Source organism: Vanessa tameamea, chromosome 27, assembly GCF_037043105.1.
Source record: "Vanessa tameamea isolate UH-Manoa-2023 chromosome 27, ilVanTame1 primary haplotype, whole genome shotgun sequence".
Taxonomy (NCBI): domain Eukaryota; kingdom Metazoa; phylum Arthropoda; class Insecta; order Lepidoptera; family Nymphalidae; genus Vanessa; species Vanessa tameamea.
Genome location: NC_087335.1, coordinates 161,086 through 182,365, shown reverse-complemented (window position 1 = coordinate 182,365; position 21,280 = coordinate 161,086). Strand labels below are relative to the sequence as shown.

At 34.9% G+C, this 21,280-nt stretch overlaps 1 protein-coding gene across 1 annotated transcript; it reads right to left on the bottom strand.

Annotated features, from left to right (window-relative positions):
- Nucleotides 1–18,224: 18,224 nt before the first annotated feature.
- LOC135194202 (uncharacterized) lies at nucleotides 18,225–18,833 on the bottom strand. Its single transcript, XM_064219354.1, has 2 exons — nucleotides 18,709–18,833; nucleotides 18,225–18,651 (listed from the first exon to the last, which is right to left on the bottom strand). The coding sequence occupies exons 1-2, from the start codon at nucleotides 18,831–18,833 to the stop codon at nucleotides 18,225–18,227; spliced, it is 552 nt and encodes a 183-aa protein (XP_064075424.1).
- Between the last annotated feature and the right edge of the window lie 2,447 nt (nucleotides 18,834–21,280).

Genomic DNA, 21,280 nt, shown 5'->3' with positions numbered 1-21,280 from the left:
AAATAGGTACGTGAATGAGCAAATGGGCAGTGTGGCGAGTGGTCACCATCATCACCTAACCTCACCTTGCATCGCTAATACACCATCAACCTTGGATACTAAGATGTCGTGTCCCTTGTGAGAGTAGTTTCACTAGCTCACCCGTTCAAACTTGAACATAACAATTCTCACAATAAGTTTTGCTGTTAGGTGATTGAATATATAACGAGTGGGTGGTACCTACACAGACGGACTTGCACTGAGCCCTACCACCGAGTAACAATAGATGGTAATAAGTAAAAGGATTTTTGGATTGTGGTTTTGGATTATATATTGAGTTTAGGGGATGGTCGAGTGGTTAGAACGCGTGCATCCTAACCAATGTTTGCGGGTTCAAACCCAGGCAAGCATCATCGAATTTTCATGTGTTTATTGTTATTTATGTTTACATTTAATTTAGTGCTCAGCTGCGAAGATAATCATAGATAGGAAACCAACACGTTCAATAAAATTATGCTACATGTGTCCGTCCCCATTGAAGCAACGTGGTAGGATCAACTCCAAGACCAGTGCCTTCTCTACCTTTTCTCCCAGGTCAGAATCACCCGGCTTAAATCGGTCAGAACGACGTCATCATCATCAAAGTAATTATTAACGCGATTTGTTAAGCGTTCGTTCTTTTATTTGAAATTTTAAGAGTAAACGATTAATGAGTAATTCGTATTGTGTTTTATATTAGTAAAAAATAAATTCGAAATTTATATAATTCGTTGCATTTCCGGGTCTTCGGGACGATTTCTTAGTCATCAATATCAGAGCTCAAGAAGCATTTGGGTATTATTGGAAAACCAACATCGAAGCGCTTACTACTTGGACGATTTACTGAGCCGATCTCCACTTGGTAAATATTTATACAGCTGCACTTTATCTACAGTAGGTATGAATGTTATATATAACAATACACTAGTTTTATGTGTTAGTAATATGCATATTACCTGCCTCTTTGGCATAATGAGCTTACAAAACTGCACATCTCGAGGTACTGGAATAAAATCCCGGATCCCGCTACGTAATAAATACGGGATTTGTTTATCAAGGAATGAGTTGTTTTTATTACCATAGTAACCACATATGTTGTGTTAAATATATGTTTATTTTATTGAAGAAACACTATGTTTTTATATATATTGGTTTTCTTTAACCATAAATCATTTCTATAAACATACATTTCGATATTTTATATGTCGCGGGCGTCGCGCGTCGGCGACGTATTTTATTATTATATCCATCGGCGTTAAAGCCAAGGTTAGATACAACCCGTCAGTTATTACACCGCTAAATAATAGTACTTAGTGTGATTAATCGTGTACATAGTATGACAAGTGAGTGAGGCTTTAAAATTACAGGCCACGGTTGGTTGGTCATGTTTGATCACAAAATTTTCTGCCCACTATATTTGATTAGGTTTGAAATTTAAAAGCCCTCGGGAAAGGATAGTGATAAGGTCATGTAATAAGATAAATGATCATAGGAACACGTTGGAACACGTGAATCTTAAGACTATGGAAACATACTAAGCAAGCAAAAATTATCGTGAGAAAAACTCGCAAGTGTCTGACACGCATATTCATGGAATAGCCTCTTAACCTTATCCTTGACGAATAAGAAACCGTTTTCCACCAGTAATACAGTGCTATTTAACTAACCATTAGGTATCGTATTAATAAACACATTTCGAAACTTAGATATTGAGGCGTTATTACTCCATATTGACTGCTAGATTCAATACGAGAAGACTGGTTATACATTAAGCTTAGAACCGTTACACTGTGATATAAGAGATAAAATTTCATCCAACAGGACTTGTGACAAATTAATCGAGGTTCGTAGTCGCAGTGGTTAATCCAAAGGTTTTGTCCGCATAACGCCTGTGGAGAGAAATGAAAAATTCCAAGACAAAACGCGAGTCAATGTTTCCATTAAGCTTTGTCGATTTAAATGAATTTGCAAGCGATAAACGTTATAACACTTCAAAATTAAGCTTATACTTTAGTCATGTCTGATTACAACCGCACAGTGGTTGGAATACGTGAAACTTACATGAGGATTACACTTTCAAACCCAGTAAGCTTCGCTGAATTTTCGTCGTTATTATGTCTTTATATTTCAACTCGTACTTGGTGGTGAAGGGAACCAGTGTATTCCAATCGACAATATGCCACAAGTATATCCACAGTCCAACATCTGCACAGCATGGTGGAATTATTTAGCCCAGTGATGACACATATACGGGAAATCACTTTACTAACAGTAATGAACTTTATTATCAATGACAAAATATTATTTAAATAAAATTGGGTGAATCAGATAAGTTCAGAAAACTTCTAGTCGAATTCCATTTTAAGAGAATCTTTAAGTCAACCTTTTTAACTTTACCAAATATGTAATTCGTGTTTATCATCGTAAGTTTCTCACGTACACTCGATGCAATGATATATTTACATTTTTCTTTTCAAAAAATATTTCATATGACACACGCAGCCCGCTTTTATAGATTTAATAATTCAGTAACAGCACGTAAATTTCCCACGGGCGAAGTCCTCCTTAGGAGAGGAGGCTTTGGAGCTTATTACACCACGATTATTGCTCCACTGCGACTTTGTGGTTATAATTAAGTGCTGCCACGTTCATTCATCACCGAACTTTAGATCATTCATCAGCGTTCGCTTATTCTTTACTTAGTTACTAAGGATCGGCAAAGGATTTTCATGGAAATGCTTTTTCAAGTTGGTTGGCTCTTATGACATCTCAAGACTGAGGTGGTGTCCCTCTATTCTTCTCCGATGGCATCACCGGTAATAATCGGTTTTATATTAACTGTACAATCATCTCATGATAAAAACGTTCCCGCTCTTTCTTTCTCATACAAAATATTCAGTGAATTAAATTTGTATGTGTTGTGTGGAGCCACTACATTAAAAACATTTATACTTAATTTTTTGGTTTCCTGATACGAAACCTATTGATACATTTTTAAATAGGTATATTTGTTTAATTTATTAATAGGCAAAGTTATAATTTTATGCAGAATATTACAGAAACGTATTCGTTTCCCTCGACTACATCGTTGCTCATTATGTTCAGTGAGGAACTGGTTGTTATAAATTTACGTTCACATCTCTGGTTCGTCTAATTATTGTGTGATATCTATGATGTTACTGTGAATACGTACATAAAGTGTTGAAACGTCTTGAGCTCGAAGATTAGAAATAGAAAACTCTTTATTGTAAAAAATATTCAAAACAAGTGGTATCGATGCCAGTTACTTATCTAACTTTTCAAATTGCATGCTGCTGAGTTGAGTCTTAGTAATAGAAACGGTAAATGAGGATTTGACTGAAATTTCGAATGTGAAATATTCCAAATTTAACTATAATCAAATTTACATTAAGATCACTATTGCTTAAAGTCAACTTTAAATTTAGTACTTTTTGTAATCAATTTTATTTAAGTAAACCTAAAGCGGTTTTGAATCGTCAATATTTAAACACTACCACAGTTTCGAAAACCAGCCTCCATCGAGAAGAAACAGCATGAAACTTGCATAGTTGCTGTTTTCAAATAAACAGATTTACAATGCTGTTTTTCACAATAATTAGTGTCCTGTGATGGAACCCGAGCCTAAATCCAGGTTTTTTTTCAAGAAAGTATTATTTTAATGAATAATAAGATTTATATATTAATATAGTCTTAATAAACGTTTTAAATGATATAAACTAAAACCTTAGCCAAAACGCGCTGTATCTCCTGGTATTCACTTATACTGATTTAGTAGTTTAGTTATTTTTCATTAGACATTGTAAAAGAAACATATCCTCATTGTTTATAAGTATTTTGACAACGGAACGGAAAGATTTAAACTTTGTGCGAGTTGAGCAAATCACAGTTTGATTTGCTAAACTGTTGTGAAACAGACACATTTATTGAAGAAGTATATTTTTTGTCGCTTAATCGTAACGGTGTTTTATAATTTATGTATCGATTCAGGACCGGTTTTGTCCGTCTTAACGATATGTTTGTCCTCTATTGTATTGCCTGCCTGTGCTGCTGATAAGAGATATTTTCAAGTGCATGATTTCTTTATGAAGCACGACCAAGCTTTATGATTAACTGAGATAAACTCACATAATAATTAATACTTATATAAAGGCTAAATATAAAATAAATTATATTTAAAGTGAATGCTAGCTTTATTTACCAGTATGTACACTTACAATGAGTACACAAGTACTATATAAAACTTATACTTTATAAAAATTAGATTTTTCGACAATTCTTTGGGATTTTGTTAGAAGCTTAATGAAATCGACTTAACTCAATCTCACAAACTGAAAATTTAAAACCGTCGCGTCTATTTTTATGACTAAACAATATTTATTATATAATAAATAAAGTCGTGTCGTAAACCGAGATCCAGCGACTAGATCATATGATACTTAACCGAAAGAACCCCACACACAAGGCCACAGAGTTGATGTAATTTATGCTTATATGATACAATTTGTGCTTATAATAATTGATCGTACTCGGTGTGCATGTGTCGGATAAAATTATTCCATATGTGGATTTATCAACCCGAAAGAGAAAAACGTGATACTATACAACATTTTATACTTACTTGGTAGGGTTTTGTGCGAGTCCGTCTGGGTATGTACCACCCAATCAGCATAATTATATTCTACCACAAAACAGTGATACTTATTATTAGTATGTTTCAGTTTGAAGGGTGAGTGAGCCAGTGTAAGTACAAGCACAAGGGATAACATCTTAGCTCCCAATGTCGCTGGCGTATTGGTAACATGCGGAATGATTAATATTTCTTACAGTCCCGAAGGTCTATTAACAGAGGTGACCACTTACCATTAAGTTGCCAATTTAGCAGTCCATAAGAGATGCCTAAGATCTGTTCATTAAAATCAATATATTACTGTGTTTTCAAATAGTAATGTTAGTTAAACAAAAGTGTACAAGTCTCGCCGCAATTCAGTACAAACCAATGAACTATCGGACGTCCAAACGTCATACATAAATCACACTCACAAAACTAATAATATCCGAATACTTATCTCGAATATTTTATGAATAATACAAATGTAAATTACATTCCCTTTAAATATTTCCTCGTTTCCTGTAGAATAATTCACAAAACAAACCACAAATGCTTGGATCAAAAACACAATCGAGACCTCTGTCCCCAAATCGCTAAGGGATGAATATTTAAAATATTGCCGACACCTCCAAATATATCAAGATTTACCGCGAGGGTATCGTGCGCCTCATATTTTGGCGGCCGGATTATACCGGATTCAAACATTTATTTGATTTCGTTTTTTGATTAATGTTTTATGTTATCTATATTATTAGTATTTCAAAAACCTACCTATTCACTTTTTACTATTTTATGTAATAGGTAAGCGAGCAAATGGGCCAACTGGTGGAAAGTGGTGACCACCATCCAGAGACATTTCACCATCGTGGACAGCAACCTTGGAAGCTAAGATGTTAATGTTCCTTACCTGCAGTTACGCTGGCTAACTCACTGTCCAAACCATAACACATATTTATTGCTACTCACACTGGCTTGCACAAAGCCCCCCCAAACACGTTCAAACCCGGCCAGACATCACTGAATTTTCATATGCTTAAAGTTGTCATGTGTGACGGTGAAGTTGTGACGATAAGAGTTAACTTATCTGGGTCTGATGAAAATCTGCCACTACGCGTCAACCAACCCGCCTTGGAGCAGCAAAGCGACAAAAACCTTCTCTACAAGGCCAAGAGTTTAGAAACCATACTCTCGCGATGTTACATACATGTTGCGACATGTCAAGCATTCCTTCGCGATAAATAACATTAGTGAAACCGAAATAAGAAACAATAATAAGATAACTTTGTGACAATATCATCACAGAGATTGAAAACTTGTCGAAATTTTCAGATAGTTTTGTTATTTTTCACGAGAAGTAGACATCGACTGGATTAAGACTGACAAATGGATCGTTTAGACTTATAAAGCGCCGTTTTAACTATTTTATATACTAGATGAAAACCCGGCTTCGCTCGGGTAAAATAAATAAAACTAGACAAATACAGTTTATCATTTTTTATGATGTAGTTTACCGTACGGGGGCACGAAATTATTATTTGGAACACGCTTACTGAAAAACGTAAACGTCACTCATGGCCGCCCATTGAACTTCATAACATTAAATTTTATGGATCAAATACCTCGAATATATTCATTTTGCGGATATATGTTGTCTAAACAATCATTGTTTTGTATGGATCTATAATTGTAGATAGATTTCGATCGGGTCTATCGTAGACCTGCACTAAATTATTAATATAAATATTTTAAGTGACGTTAAACAAATATTGTTTCATGCGTAAATTAATATATATTTGTATAATTTTACTTGTCGTTTGACGTCAATATTACTAATGAGTTAGTGCTACACAAAATAATAGACCTATTTATTAAATTAACCAGAGTATTGATGAAATGTATTTTATTTTAAATAAATACCGGCTTTATAATATTGAACTCAACATATATTGAAAAATATATAAAAAAGATGTCTTGTTAAAAGTTAATATAAATCAGTAGTCGACTGTACTTTCTCTTAACGTTTCTTGTATCCTTAGGCACAGCACGAGGGCTTGATACGACATGGTATCATAATGTATGTTTATCTTCCAATCATATATCACTTTTGGTGACGTTTTATTGTTGAAATTATTATTTATAACCTTGTCAAATAATGATAAACAAAGAAATTGGATACGATCGATTAAAATGACGAATAAAAAACGTTTGTTATGTATTTTTTTTTTATTTATATATGAGTTTCGAACTCCTTCCCTGTTAATAAAAATAAATTTGAACCATATATAATTTGCGGCTTCTTTGAGAGTTTCTTCGTCATGAACATGTTCTGTCCTCGTCTTCATGCTGATAGAATAAATATAACGTCAGTCGATCAATTGACGACTTTATCATGAATTAAACACCTCCTAACATCGCTTAAATATAATAAATTACCTAGTTTGATAATAATGCCTCCCCTCCCTTTGAGAAGAACGTTTGGAGCATATTCCACCACGCTGTTCGAATGCGGGTTTTTAATTATATATTTTTAATAAATTAACGGTTATTTCTTGTAAATCATTTTAATAATTATTATTGTCTAACTTTAATCTAATGTAGTACCGTACTATAAATAACGTTAATAGCTTCCTTGTTCAGCCCTGAATTAATTTTTGTTTACTTCATTTTTTGTGTGCTTACGTTGCGGACAGTGACGTTTTATGCTAATTTGTTTATTCTGATTTTTATGGCATTATTAAGTGGACAGGAAATTGGGCTGCCCGATGGCATGTAGTCACAACTGCCCATTATCATTAGCGCCGTATGAAATTTTAATAATTTCTTAAGTAACCAATGCACCAGCAACCTTGGAAACAGCGATGTTATGTCCCTTGTACCTCTAATTACACTGGGTCACTCACTCTTCAAGCTAGAACAAAACAATACTAAGTATTACTTTGTATTGTAGAATATATGACGTAAGTGGACGACATAACTTAAATGTATCGGCAAAATTCGTAAAACCGATCACATTCGAGTTAAGTGACTTCAAAATCATTAATCTTTATTTATTTGTTATGCGAAAATGATCTTTACGCAAACGTAATAATTTGTAATGTCATATAACCGAATACATTCGCAAAATTGACGACGGATTGTTTATTTTTTAATTTATCTGTACATTTAAATTGTGTCGTACTATACCTACCCAGACAGACATCAACAAAGTTAATACATACATATATTTGTTATGTAGAAGTGCAACTAACTCTCAGTATATATTATTATATACTTAATCGCAACGCTTTTGGTCTTTTATTTATTTATTAACCTCAATGCAAAAATAGGGACATTTAAATAATAGGTTTATCGATCGATCGATTTGTATGTTAGCGCCCAATGAAGGCACAAATATTTGTGAAAACAGTTTTGCTGTCACACACATGAACACGAAGCGGCGAAGTACTCTATAGTCGTCAGAAAAAAATTATCTCGATTTTTTTTTTAAACTTTTTTCAATTGTTTTTCAATTACAATCAATTCAATTTTTCAATTCTATTTTTTCAATTTCAATTCGAAATTTTTCAATGTGGATGTTTATAAACATGTTATGTTATGCATGTTCAGGTATAACTCCGTTACATACAGACTTTCAAAATTATTTTTAGGACACAAGAGGTTCAGTAAATAAATTTAAATTTGGTAAAGATCTGATGAGTTTCGGAGACAGACAACAATGAATATCAACAAACCAAACGTTTGCAGTTACCATATTGGTATGTATTTTTTTATGTACTAGGTCGGCGGCCGAGCATGTGGTGACCCACGATATTTAATATAAGATAAATATCGTGATAGATGACTCTAATGGTGGTGGCCGCACATAGATATTGACGCTGTAAGAAATAAAAACCATTCCTTACATCACACCAATGCCACCAACCTCGGGAGCTAAGATGTTATATCCCTCGTTACACTGGCTCACTTACCCTTCAAACCGGAACAAAACAATACTAAGTATATATTGTATGCGGTAAAATATAAGATGACTTGGTAGTATCTACCCAGACGGGTTTGCACAAAGTCCTACCACCAATTAAATATGCTATTAAAGTCGTTAAATAATATCAATCCTTGTGTACAACTGTATACAGCATTTATATGATAAATTACTGTCACACACAGAGACGTAAACGAGAGACAATTGTTAAGTTATTATTATGACATCTACAGGCGTATTCTGTCCCAGAAAGTTTTAAATTTCCATCTTAAATAATTATGCTATCTTTAATTTTTAATTATTATTGTCTTGTGATTATGTTGACGTAATTTTTTGGAGTCTGATCTTTTAATAACTAAAAACGAAATTTTTTCGATTTTATATTTAATTAAAAGGCGAGCAACCTTAGAACCATTCGATATAATAACTACTTAAGCGTTAAAGATCCATAAACGCCGTGACTAATGTTATAGGACAAGACCCTAATACATAGTGTTAGATTGCGCAATATAGGAGATTGGATATAGCTTCGGATAGTCATTTGGGTACTTCATTTGGTCCAAATTAATCTGAGTAATGTCTCGGCCGTATTATCCCTTACTACATCTCGTAGGAGGCAGCGAGTGATACTATCGGTTCTCGAAGCATCCTGTGAATACATCAACAAGATTTAAATCTGTCTTTTGCTCTTTGACAGTCAACTAATGATGAAATTTAGTATGAAGCAAGCTTGAACCTCAAGGAAGGACATAGGGTAACCCCTAATGACGAACCCCTAAAACATGAGCGAAGCCGCGGTTGATAACTTGTAGAACATATAATGTTCTAATTTCGATTAGATTAGTATATTTGCAAACGGGCCACGCTTTGGTAAGTGGTCACCACCGCCCATAGACTTACCATTATTAGCTCTGTAAGGAATATTATTGTTGTAGTTACTCAAATATCGTTTTATTCGACTGCCTCGCTCGTCTCGATACGAATATAAGACCTCAGACCCCGACGTCTTAGTTTGGTGCACACATCTGTACACTATAATAAGACCTCCGTAGTTGGCTATCCTCCTTGATATTGGTCGAAATCGGGGAGGAAGACATCCAAAAGAATACTAAAAATAAAAGAAAAAGTAACCGTACCTTCCAGCCGACCCGTAGTAGTCCAGCATCTCACAATAATACAAATAGGTTGGGAATGACGCGTTATCTTACGTCGTGTGAGACGAAGCCCTCTTCTGTTGGACTTTTATTATCTTGCATCGAAACGAAACCTTTATTTTTCGATTTATACCAATCCAATTTTCAATCATACATTTATACCTTTCAATTTCTACGTTTGAATCCAATGTATTTTTTAATAATTTCTAGTATAGGTTCGCCCCGTACGCCACGAGTTCAGACGTATAAGTTTTATAAAATATTTTTTTAAGATAAGGTTTAAAAGAATGCATTCTTGACTCTATCCTACGCAGTCATGATTTGTATCTAACTATTTTAAGCTATGTTTATTTATTTAAGTCCTGAATGTACATAATTATAATTCTTAAATAATTATGAATTTTAAACTTAGAACAACAGATGAATAAACAGTTCATATCTTCACATTTGCACGAAACTCTGTCGACAGCTATCAATTACTTTTAAATTAATCAGGATATTTCCAGTTTATAATAGATTTCGACCTACAAATGTAAAATTTTATTATAAAAGACAATCTAAAGGGTGGCACTTTTTCTTAAACCGTGAATGAGACCAAGCCGAAAGTATAATCTCCCAAACGTAAAATAATATTACACATCGGTTCATAATTAATGGATAAAGTCCTTTTTTGATGTCGATTAATAAACGCATCAACAGTACATTAAAGATGAATGTCACAAAAAAGCACTTTCAAGGATCCTTTTAAGTCATAATAAATATCAATTAAGTTCTCAGTACACGAACAGCCATTACCTAATACCGGATAAACCAATGAGGCCCAGGTAAGGATCTTAATCCTCGTAACACAATCACGGGTGATTAGCGAGGGTTGTAATACGATATTACACGCATAAGTCGATATGTAAAATGATACAGCAACCAAGCAAGTGTCGGCACTATTCGTTCGTACCATTAGATTACCAAATACTGGGAATCAAATCAGAGAATCGACTAAATTTGATTTAATGATTTACGCTTTTACACAATTGTCAAAACAATCAAGTTATACGGGGAATGCTAAATGTTAAATCTTACCCTAAAATCAAATCTCAAATTATAAGTTCTGAATCATTCGTCCCGTTTGAATTGCGTTTTCCTTTAAAATGTTTGGAATTGTATTTGTGGATATCGATTCATTCGCTTTCTTATTTCGATGAGGTTAGAGTTGAAAAATGTTTCGAATAATTTTATTGACTTCTTGATGAACAAAAATGAATTGTAAACAACATCTTAAGAAGTTCACTAAATTTTGTACTTAGACTCGACTTCGTTACTGAGACTCCGCTGTCCGTCCGTCTGTCTATCCGTCTCTCACCAGGCTGTATCTTGTATGAATCTCGATAGTTAAACAGTTGAAATTTTCACAGATGATGTATTTCTGTTGCCGCTATAACAACGAACTACAAAACAGAATAAAATAAATGTTTAAGGGGACTCCCATACAACAGACATGATGTTTTGTCGGTTTTGTAGATAATGGTACCGAACTTTCATGCCCAAGTCCGACTCGCACTTGGCCATATTTATACTAACATTTATTAGTCAACATCTCTAGATGTCCGAAAATCCACAACAGCGCGATTTTTAAGACATTTTCTGCCTCGCACAACCACTCTGTAGAACCAGCTTTCGCCGGTGACTTCGAAGATGTAATTTCTTTAACTTCGAAGATGAAAATATGCAAGTAGGTGTGTAGGCAATTGAAAAAAGTTGCAAAGTAGTACGGGGTAATAATAAGGGATGAAGTGTGGTAGACCATGGAGGTCTGAGGTATGGTGTCATACTTTGTCCAAATAGAAAAGTATTACTGATATAATGGGCTTTAAAGTACAAATAATACTCTGTGATAGCAAGGCTTTAAAAAAGTAAGGACGTTAAATAGGGAGGTGAAACTTAATAAATATAGTCGTCTTAATTTTCAAAGATATTATTAATATTAATTTATTCAAATAGATATTTCAACATAACGTGTTTTATAATTTTGTCAAATATTAAAGATGAAATTAGTAAAGGTATTTCATTTTAAATTATTTATTTATATAAATGAAAGTAACCAAGAAAAAAATAGTAATGCTGTATTGTTTTCTTTAAAAAAGACTATGTATTTTGTTTCACAGTTTTATGATATACAATTTAAACATAGCAATACTCTTGTGTTAGTGCAAATATTTAACCGCGGTGCTGACCCACTTCTGTGATGAGGCCTTTTGGGAGTTTACCGGTATATTGTATAATTATGCCACATACACCACTCGTTCAAAATAATGAGAGGTAAATAGAAACTTGGGTTATTATAATATTATGTTTTGCAAAAAACTTAAAGAGTTTATTTGAAACAGGAAAAAACAATTTACTTTAATCAAACACGATAAAGTAAGTGGTATTTGTCTCGCAAAATGTCTCCTGGGCGTTTCTATTCTCTACTTAGACCCCAGTCGGACAAATATGAATGATAAGCGAGCGAGCGAGATGACATGTTAACATGATACGACCGGATAAAGTGGAAAATGAAAAAAAACTGAATATAGGCAGCTAGACTAGATTTTCCCTCTTCACGTCCCAATTGCAATATACCTCCTGAAAAGACAAGAAAACAAAAGACTGCGTAAGTTAAGAGATAACTCATATCTTTTGTTTAACAAGACTTCGACGGTGGGCGGGAGATAGCTCGCATCAATTTGTTAAACATCTGAATTTTTTATCATAATATAATCGAATCAAGAGTAAAATTTTAGAGGCGATTTAAATCTCGTTTATTATAGTCTTTCATTGATACAGTACTATTATATGTCAAATTAAGAAATTTTGCATGAAGTTTACCAAAACCTGGAACGCTCCATAAATATACGTGATATAATTTTATTTGTAACGCTTTAGCACAATATTCAACAACATCAAATAAGTTCTCTAGTGTAGTGTAGTAGACCGTATGTCCAAAAAAAAGTCATATTGATGTTCAAAAGAAAAACAAACTGAAAAGTCTCTGAAATTACATCTTTAGACGTCGAATAGATTTCAATTTCATAATATTAAAATAAACGAAAAATAAAGATGAAATTGTTTTTACTTCAAAATGCGCTGTGACATTAAAAGCTGAAATTATGATTACCAGGTGTAAATGTCTTTGTATCGAGTAAATAAAAACCTGCCAGGTAGCGTAACGCATACCACTGTTGTGTCGTTTCAGTATATCTTTGCTCGACTGCATACTTAGGTAGTTATAACATTTTCTGAGATATATACAAGGTTTTACAATATAGGATGAAAATAGAATTAAGACTTAAGACATTTTGTGCAAAAGGCCCATCTTGAGAATGAAAAAAATCGCCTCCTGCTTTTTTTCTTTATAATATTGAATACCATAAACAATTACAGAATTTGACAAAAAAAATACGCTGAATTTATTTTGCCAGTTTTCTCAGGTCAGTTTCTGAGTTTCTTTTTAAGCCGGTTCTTAATTTTATTTTGACTATCAATAAGTAAGCGTGTTACTTAATCTGAATAAGCAATTTCAATTTTAATGTAAGTCGTCTACTTTATGGACTACATGATTTAAATATAGCATTTTAATAATATTATTTTTATCTGCGTGTGTGCAGCCATCTGTAGTGTGTGTGAGTGTGTAGACAGCTACCTCTGCAAAATTATAATGTTGTTAATAACTATTTTAATATTATTGCTTGTATAGTTATAAGCATATAACGAATGTTCCCTCTTGTACTGTTAGTACGTCATCAAAGACATCCCATGTACGATTTTTTACAGCACTTCCTACAACACGGATACTTATTCTTTTTTGCGTTTTTCCTGTAGTCGGATAATTTAATATTATCATATATATCTGTAGTCTTTACTGGAGTTTTGGTTGGATCGATACATTTTTTGTAAGCCTCATCCAGATCGGAGCCAGTTATTTTTTCTTTGCAGTGTTTTATTTTTTCTTCATCTTTGCCAGACTTTTTTTTCATTCCTTGATAACCAAATCTAGGACACTTCTCGAACTTTCCTGACGATACCAGTCCCTTTTTGTAAAGTTTCTGTTCTTGAAGGAGCTCTTTTTCTTTTTGCCTTTTCAGAATCCATTCGTTCAATTGATTTTGCATCTTCGTACGGTCCAACACAATTTCTTTCCATTCTTTAACTTTCATTTTTTTTGGTTTTAAAATGGTCTCAAAATCGAAAAGGCCATTTTTCTTCATCCTATGTCGTAATTTTCTTCTACTATTGACGTCTGAAACATTAATCCTCTTTTCGTTCACATCAACAACAGTTTCGTTTGCTTCCTTTAAATGTTCCTTAAGTTCAGACATGTACTTCAGTCCAAGTAAGGCATCCGTTTCATTTGATTTTTGTAAAGATTTAATACTCTCTTCTATTGCTTCATTAATTCGTTTGAACAGATGATTTTTTTCTTTTTCGAGTTCTTGTATCTTTTCATTGGTATCATCAGCGTCATTAGCAGTCACGTATTGGTAAATAGTGAGAGCAAATATAATATTTTGTAACATTTCACTAACCAGTAAAGTGAAATAAAATCAACTAACGCTCTAAAATAACATTAATATATAATAAAACATCCCGCGATAAAAAAAGCAATCGAAAACATACAGATTTTATAGTTAACAAGTTTTTTATGACACTAAAATAGCTGTTGAAAGTGACTTTAATTTCACTTCTGTGTGTATTCAATTTCTGGAAAAAAATGTGTTTCATAAAACAAGACATTTTTTATCTTAATTTTGTTTTCACTATTATTTAAAATGTTCTTAAAATTATTTAGAATAGTTTTGATTTGAAACTCGATGAAACGAAAATGCGTCAAGACACAGAGTCAAACAAAAATGAATTCCTATTTATAGGTATATTAATATCACTTCTACCGTGTGTGAATTGCACAAACGCGCTGGTTTTTTCTTTAAATTTATGTATATGCAAATATTCATCCCTTGTAATTATACAAAAACTTCTCAAACGTATAATAACCCTGTCTTATTGCCTCTGCTTATAGAAGTTCTGTTGTTTTTTTTTTTTTGCTCAGAGAATCGGAATTGCGCTTCAAATAGGAACTTTAGCTAGCATTCTTCGCACTGTTCATTTGCAAAGTATCTATTTTTAATGTGGATTTGTTTATATTTCAGACCTTCGTGTTTTTACGAAGCACTATCAATAATAATTAACAGTTTCTTTTGCATTTATCTATTTCCAGTTCATACCTATTTTCACAGAATACAAATTTAAGAAGTATAATATCATTAATTAATTACGAATCAAGAATCCTCTCAAAAGTAAAAAGTTCTTCAGTAATATAAGTAAATTGAGACAGAAATACTATTAACATAAAAGTGTCAAAAAGATAATTTTGATAAATTTTAGTCAATAAAGTTAGGACAAGGAAAACGAATACTCCAAACCGACGAAAAGTAACTCGACATCGACAATTTCGCGAGAAAAACGATTTAGATTTAACATTCAATAACAAGTAAACATTTCGGACCAAATTTTCACAGATTGTAATCATCTTGTTTTAAAATTAGATTACCAAAGCGGTCCCTTTTTAATTTTAACTCCAAGCATCATAAACAAGGGTCGGATGTAGTATTAAACTAATCAGAGGGAGTCACTTCGCTCTAACGGAGTATTTTTTATATTTTTATCTATGTTGACTGTCGACGCTTTGGTCTTTTGTCCGCTACCATTTGTTAAGAAGTCGACGGCGGCTGAAGGCGATTCTTTTAAAGTGCTCTTACATTTTTTGACATAATTTCAAGTTCTGAAAATTCTTACAAAACTCTTTAAATATAAATAAATAAATATTGGACAACATCACATACAACTCTGATCCCCATGTAAGTAGCTAAAGCACTTGTGTTATAGAAAATCAGAAGTAACAACGGCGCCACAAACACCCAGACTCGAGACAACATAGAAAACTAATGAACTTTTTTTACAACGACTCGGCCGGGAATCGAACCCGGGACCTCGAATTGGCGTACCCATGAAAACCGATGTACATACTACTCGACCACGGAGGTCGTCGTAAATTCTTGATTAGTCAATTATTAAATTTCATATATAGACATTAAGCATTCACCAAGAATTTCATAAAATAAACAGTTACATACAAACATTTCACTTTTTGGCCATACCTAATTATGTAATGATTTTCTGAATAAACCATAATATAAGAATTGAATTTGATAATAGTAAAAGCTGAAAATATATGCAGAATTTAATTATACAAACGAAACCAAGGGGTTTCGTTTGTATAATTAAATTCCGCAAGCTCGATACATCCTTATGTATCGAACTTGCGAAATCGGAAACTTGGTGTTTGGTTTTTATGCGATCTATATTTTTGTGAATATACATAACAACATATTTAGTCCCTGAAACATATTTGAAGGATGATTCCAAGCTGAATTAATTATAAAAACAAATGAAGCAACTAAAACTCCAAATGCTTACCTGGACCTACCCTGATCTTCAATTAAGATTAATGTAATTAATCCACGGGCATGCGCCACTACTGCGAGCCATGACAAATTGTACAAAAACCCTGCTCCATAACACAAATACACGCGAGTATAAATGCTAAATTCCATGATGCTCGGTCAAATTATGCCGAAACCTTAATCATAAACAGATATATCATCATTCAGTTTTATATATAAGGAGTTTCATGGATATTTGGAGTGTCTAAATACCACTGGTAGTGGTTATGGCTGCCATTACAGTGATGACCGCGCTTATCAGCACTCAGAATGTTATGGCTCTCCTTACTTTGTCCCCGCTGTTCCCATTGTCAATGTTTCAATCAGCTTCCTACGATTGTGCTTTCTTATTAATTAGAGTATCGTGGACTTAGTTCATCTAAGATTAAACCAACAAGAAGACAAGTCTTTGATTCCACTTTCTTGGATAAGAATATTTGCTTTTAAGTTCTCAGATGGAATCGGAATTAAAAGTTTTAATGATTAAAGAAAATAGAAAACGTTTACTGGTGCCTTTTGAATTCATATTCCATTTAGAAAAACTCTGTTTTTTCTTTCGAAAATGAGTGACAATTATTTTTTATTTGAAATGGGTAGGCGTACTGTTAAATAGCCTATTATGGTAAGACTTGATGGTAAGTGATAACCGTAAAAAGTTTTTTTTTAAGCATGAAATGCTAGTAGGTGGATGCGTAAATGGGCCACCTGGTGGTAAGTGGTCACCACCGCCATAGACATTGAAACTGTAAGAAATATTAACCATTCTCTACATCACACTATTGCGCCACCAAGGTTGGGAGCTAAGATGTTATGTCCTTTGTGCCTTCGGTTACCTTGGCTCACTCAGCCTTCAAACTGAAACACAACAATAGTGTTTTTCGGTAGATTATCTAATGAGTGGATGGTAGCTTACCAGACGGGCTCGAGCAAAGCCTGGTTAAAAAAGCAAGAAGGAAAATTCTTATTTTACCTTATAAATAAAGGTAATTTTATTTATACATTTAGTCTTGTCCATAGGAATCATCAATACGCATTAGCGCGAGACAATCGCGTTCAGATGTAATTGCCAAAAATCGCTGATTTCATTCGCTCATTTCTCGTCTCGAAACTGAAGACTTTTCCATTAAGTCCAATTAATATTAAGTACTCATCACTTTTAATGAATTTTCTTTTACGATAAAACCCAATAATTCGTTTTAAGCCGTCTTCCGTCGTAAATGTTCGGTTACAGACGTTTCGAGTATTATTCGGATTTGTTTTTGACCAGGACTCAATTTCGGACTTGCTTGATCATAAAACTATAATTCAGTCAAGCACCTCAGTCATCTTACAAGTTTTTTTTCGAACGTATATGTTGTTAGACCTAATGCCGGCCGGTGACCCTGTAGGGGCCCCTACAGCGTCACCAGGTGGAGATACTCAAGTCGGGTGTTGGGAGCCTATTTCAGGTCTCAGAATATGGGCGTCCTAAGTGCGACTCCTGTGAGGCTAAAACTCGGCTTAGGACGCTGTCAACGTTGGGACGGAAGAATGACGTGTGCATACGTCGTCATACGCCTAAGCGTCGACTAGTCGAAATGAAGTGTACTCCGGTATCCCTTCAAAGCGTATAAATCATATTTTATTTACAAGATTTTTTGTGAGATATCCACGCAGGCCTGCATGGGCCCCGGGGTAACTGGTCGGGGCGATGGCCCCCTACAGTGGTGGCAACACTGTCTGCAACTACAGACGGGTCACTGGGTGGATTATTATCCGTGATGTCTGAACCGGATGGGGTTCACGTCACAGAGCAATCGAGCCTCGGCGATCGGAGAGCTTCGGCGGATCCCGCTCTGGTGTGTCCGTGTGATGGCTTCACCCGTCGCGCAGCGAGGTTGAGTTCGCCGGTGGATCCCGGCGAGCGCCCGTCAACCCGTGACGAGGAAGCGGTCATTGCTGGGTGAGGTCGCGTGGTAATCCTCTTGGGTCCGGTGATCGCCGATGGTATGGCGCAATACCCCGCAGATGCTGGGACCGCGCTCCGTCGGTCCTCGCGAACATGGAGAGGTACTCAGGCGGCGAACGTGACCATCGAGGTTCTCTATATGCAGATCTCTTGCTATCACTGCGTTCCTCACGTATCGGGAGGCTCCGGTGATGGTGCGTAGCGCTAGAGACTGCTGCGGCCGCAACGAATTGCGGCTTGTTTCGCTTGTCAGCGCGTACCACGGTGGGGCCGCGTAGGTGAGTCGCGTGCGGATTGGCAAGTGTGACGCCAGAAGGAGACGCAGGAGGGTTCTCGTCGTGCGCGTCTGCGCTACTACGTTCTTAACATGGTGTCGCATTGAAAGCTTCCTGTCGATGGTCACGCCTAGGTACTTGGCAGTCGGGGACCACTCGACCGACTCTCACAGGAGCAACACCAGTGGCCGCGGGGCTAGTGACCGCCGTATGTGTAGCGCCTGAGTCTTCGCAACGTTAACCTTAAGCCTCCAGCGCTCCAGCCAAGAGGGAAGTGCATCCAGTGCTCGCTGCATTTTGGTCGTTCGCGAGGTATTCATGGATGTAGTAACAAAAACAGCGTCGTCAGCGTACAGTGCTAAGATGGCACCGTCCGCAACTGGATTGTCATCTGTGTATCTGCTGTACCAGACACGTGACAAGCAGCTTCCCTGGGGTACACCGGCTACTTTAAATGGTAAATTCTAACCTAAACGAACAAATATCTAACCAGCACGATTCAGAAACTTAAAAAAATAATTAGCACCATCTATCGGTACCAGTTAGTAACATGAGCACTTAAACCGTTTATATGATTTTATTTTACAAGATAATATGTCTCATGAGGTACTACTAGTATTTTATAGTAAGATTTTATAAAAATAATAATATTCCTATATAAGTACAGGCTTATATAATTATGTTTAATAAGAGTTTATTTTATCAACGTTTTTTTTTAAACTTTTACTAGCAATCGACTGCAGTTTTAAAGCTTCTTAAAGAGATACCAAGGTATATATTTGATGAAATAAACTATTATGATAATGTCCTCTTGAACGATTTCGATCAGGGTCGGCCATTTTCACGGAAGACGAGTCAACTACGCAGAAGTATTACGGAAGCTTTTATTATTATAACGAGAATGTAATATATCTCTAACTGGTATAAAATAAAGTCGCTTCCCGCCGTCCGCATGCTTAGATCTTTAAAACTACATAAAGGTTTACGTGCATAAGACATGCATATTATAGGCGAGAAAAGAGTCGAGATTTACAACTTAAAAAGAAAAAAATATATGTTTGTTATTCAATCTATAAGATGTCATATACATTTATCGTATCCATGTGAAGCCGGGGCAAGTAGCTAGTTTACGCATTTATAAAATATAATATTAATAGAAAATATATTTTTTTAAATAAGTTCTATGTTTTAATCTATCAGTTCATTTTTATTTATTGCTTTTCTTTTTTATAACTTATTTCAATGACCATTAATTTCGATGTTGCCGGCGTCATGACGACCAGTTTTATTTCTTCAAATACGTAACATTACATTACGGATAGAGACGGAGTTCAGAAGATATTACAACGCATAAAAATTATAATGATACATATTTACAGGCGTATGTTTTAAATGTATTTTCTTTGTAAATTTATGTTAAAAATTCTTTTATATCCGAGCACTAAGAATATGGCTTTGAAACTTTATGCAGCGCTTCGTTAGGAAAATTTGAAATTTTCATTCATAAAATCTTAAGAAACCTAAAGAGAGGGGTGTGGCCATTAAACTTTATTATATAAAACAAATAAAACAAAGGAATTTGATTTAATACGACTATAGCTTACTTCTCCTGACTTTTGTAAAGTATTGAAAATTTGATTTCAATTTATTATTTTACAATACACAACATATTTTTCGAAAATCGTACACAAATATGATATCAGCGACAATCTCGCTATCTTAGTGGACTGCTTTTCAGGCTGCAGATCGTGATGTCCAGGGTTCGAGCCGGTACAATAAAAGATATTTATGTTTTGTGTAAAATAAATCTGAGTAGCGGATAGGAAAGCTCGACGATAAAGTAGATAATCATATCTGTATTCGCAATGGAGTGGCGTACTGTAGGGCGGTGTTGCGCCTGAATGCTCGTCAGACAATGAAGCGATACTGTAAGGTAATGCTCCAAATCGAATCGTAGATTGTTACATTACAGGCAAGTGCTATCGGAGAGGGACTGCCTTAATAAGCCTTGCCCTAAATACAAGAGTTACTATATCAGTAGAACTGCCTAGTGTTGAGAATATTATTTATTGAAAATTCAGCCTCATTATGTGGAAAATATATCCTCAAAAAGGCATTAATCGCTCTCATCACAGTACACGTTTAATGCCCGCAAACCTCTCTCGGAGCAACAATCACTCTTAATAACATCAATCCTTATAAAATTATCCGTCGGAGCTCCAATAGCCATCGACATTTCGGACGGAACCGAACGCTAATGGCGATTTGTCAAATTATCGTCTTGACTGATATGAAACGAGTTTGCTAAAATGCTACGCTGTCTGGTTTAACTTGACCCGTATTTTAGGTTATGTGTTTAGTGTTCCGTACAACAGAGAATTTAACGTAAGCATTTTCCTTCTACTGCTCCGATTAGTTACCACTATTTTACTTCTTTATTGATAAGAACCGGCAAGAAACCCAGTAGTTACTCATTTTCAACGTTATAAATACGAGGTTATGTAACTTCAATACAATTACATTTATATAATATAGTCCGAAAGTGAACAAGTATTAGAGATAAACAAGATTCTACTGCAGTGCTTCGCTCGTGGCCTGATGATGGATGAGAAGAATGTAAACTTCTCGCTAATGAATTATGCAGTGCGAGGTCACTCTAACCCCACTGAAAAGACCTCCATCGTCAGACCACGAGCGCAGCACTCCAGCAGATTCTTATGTTAAAACAACTCTGCAGCCTTTC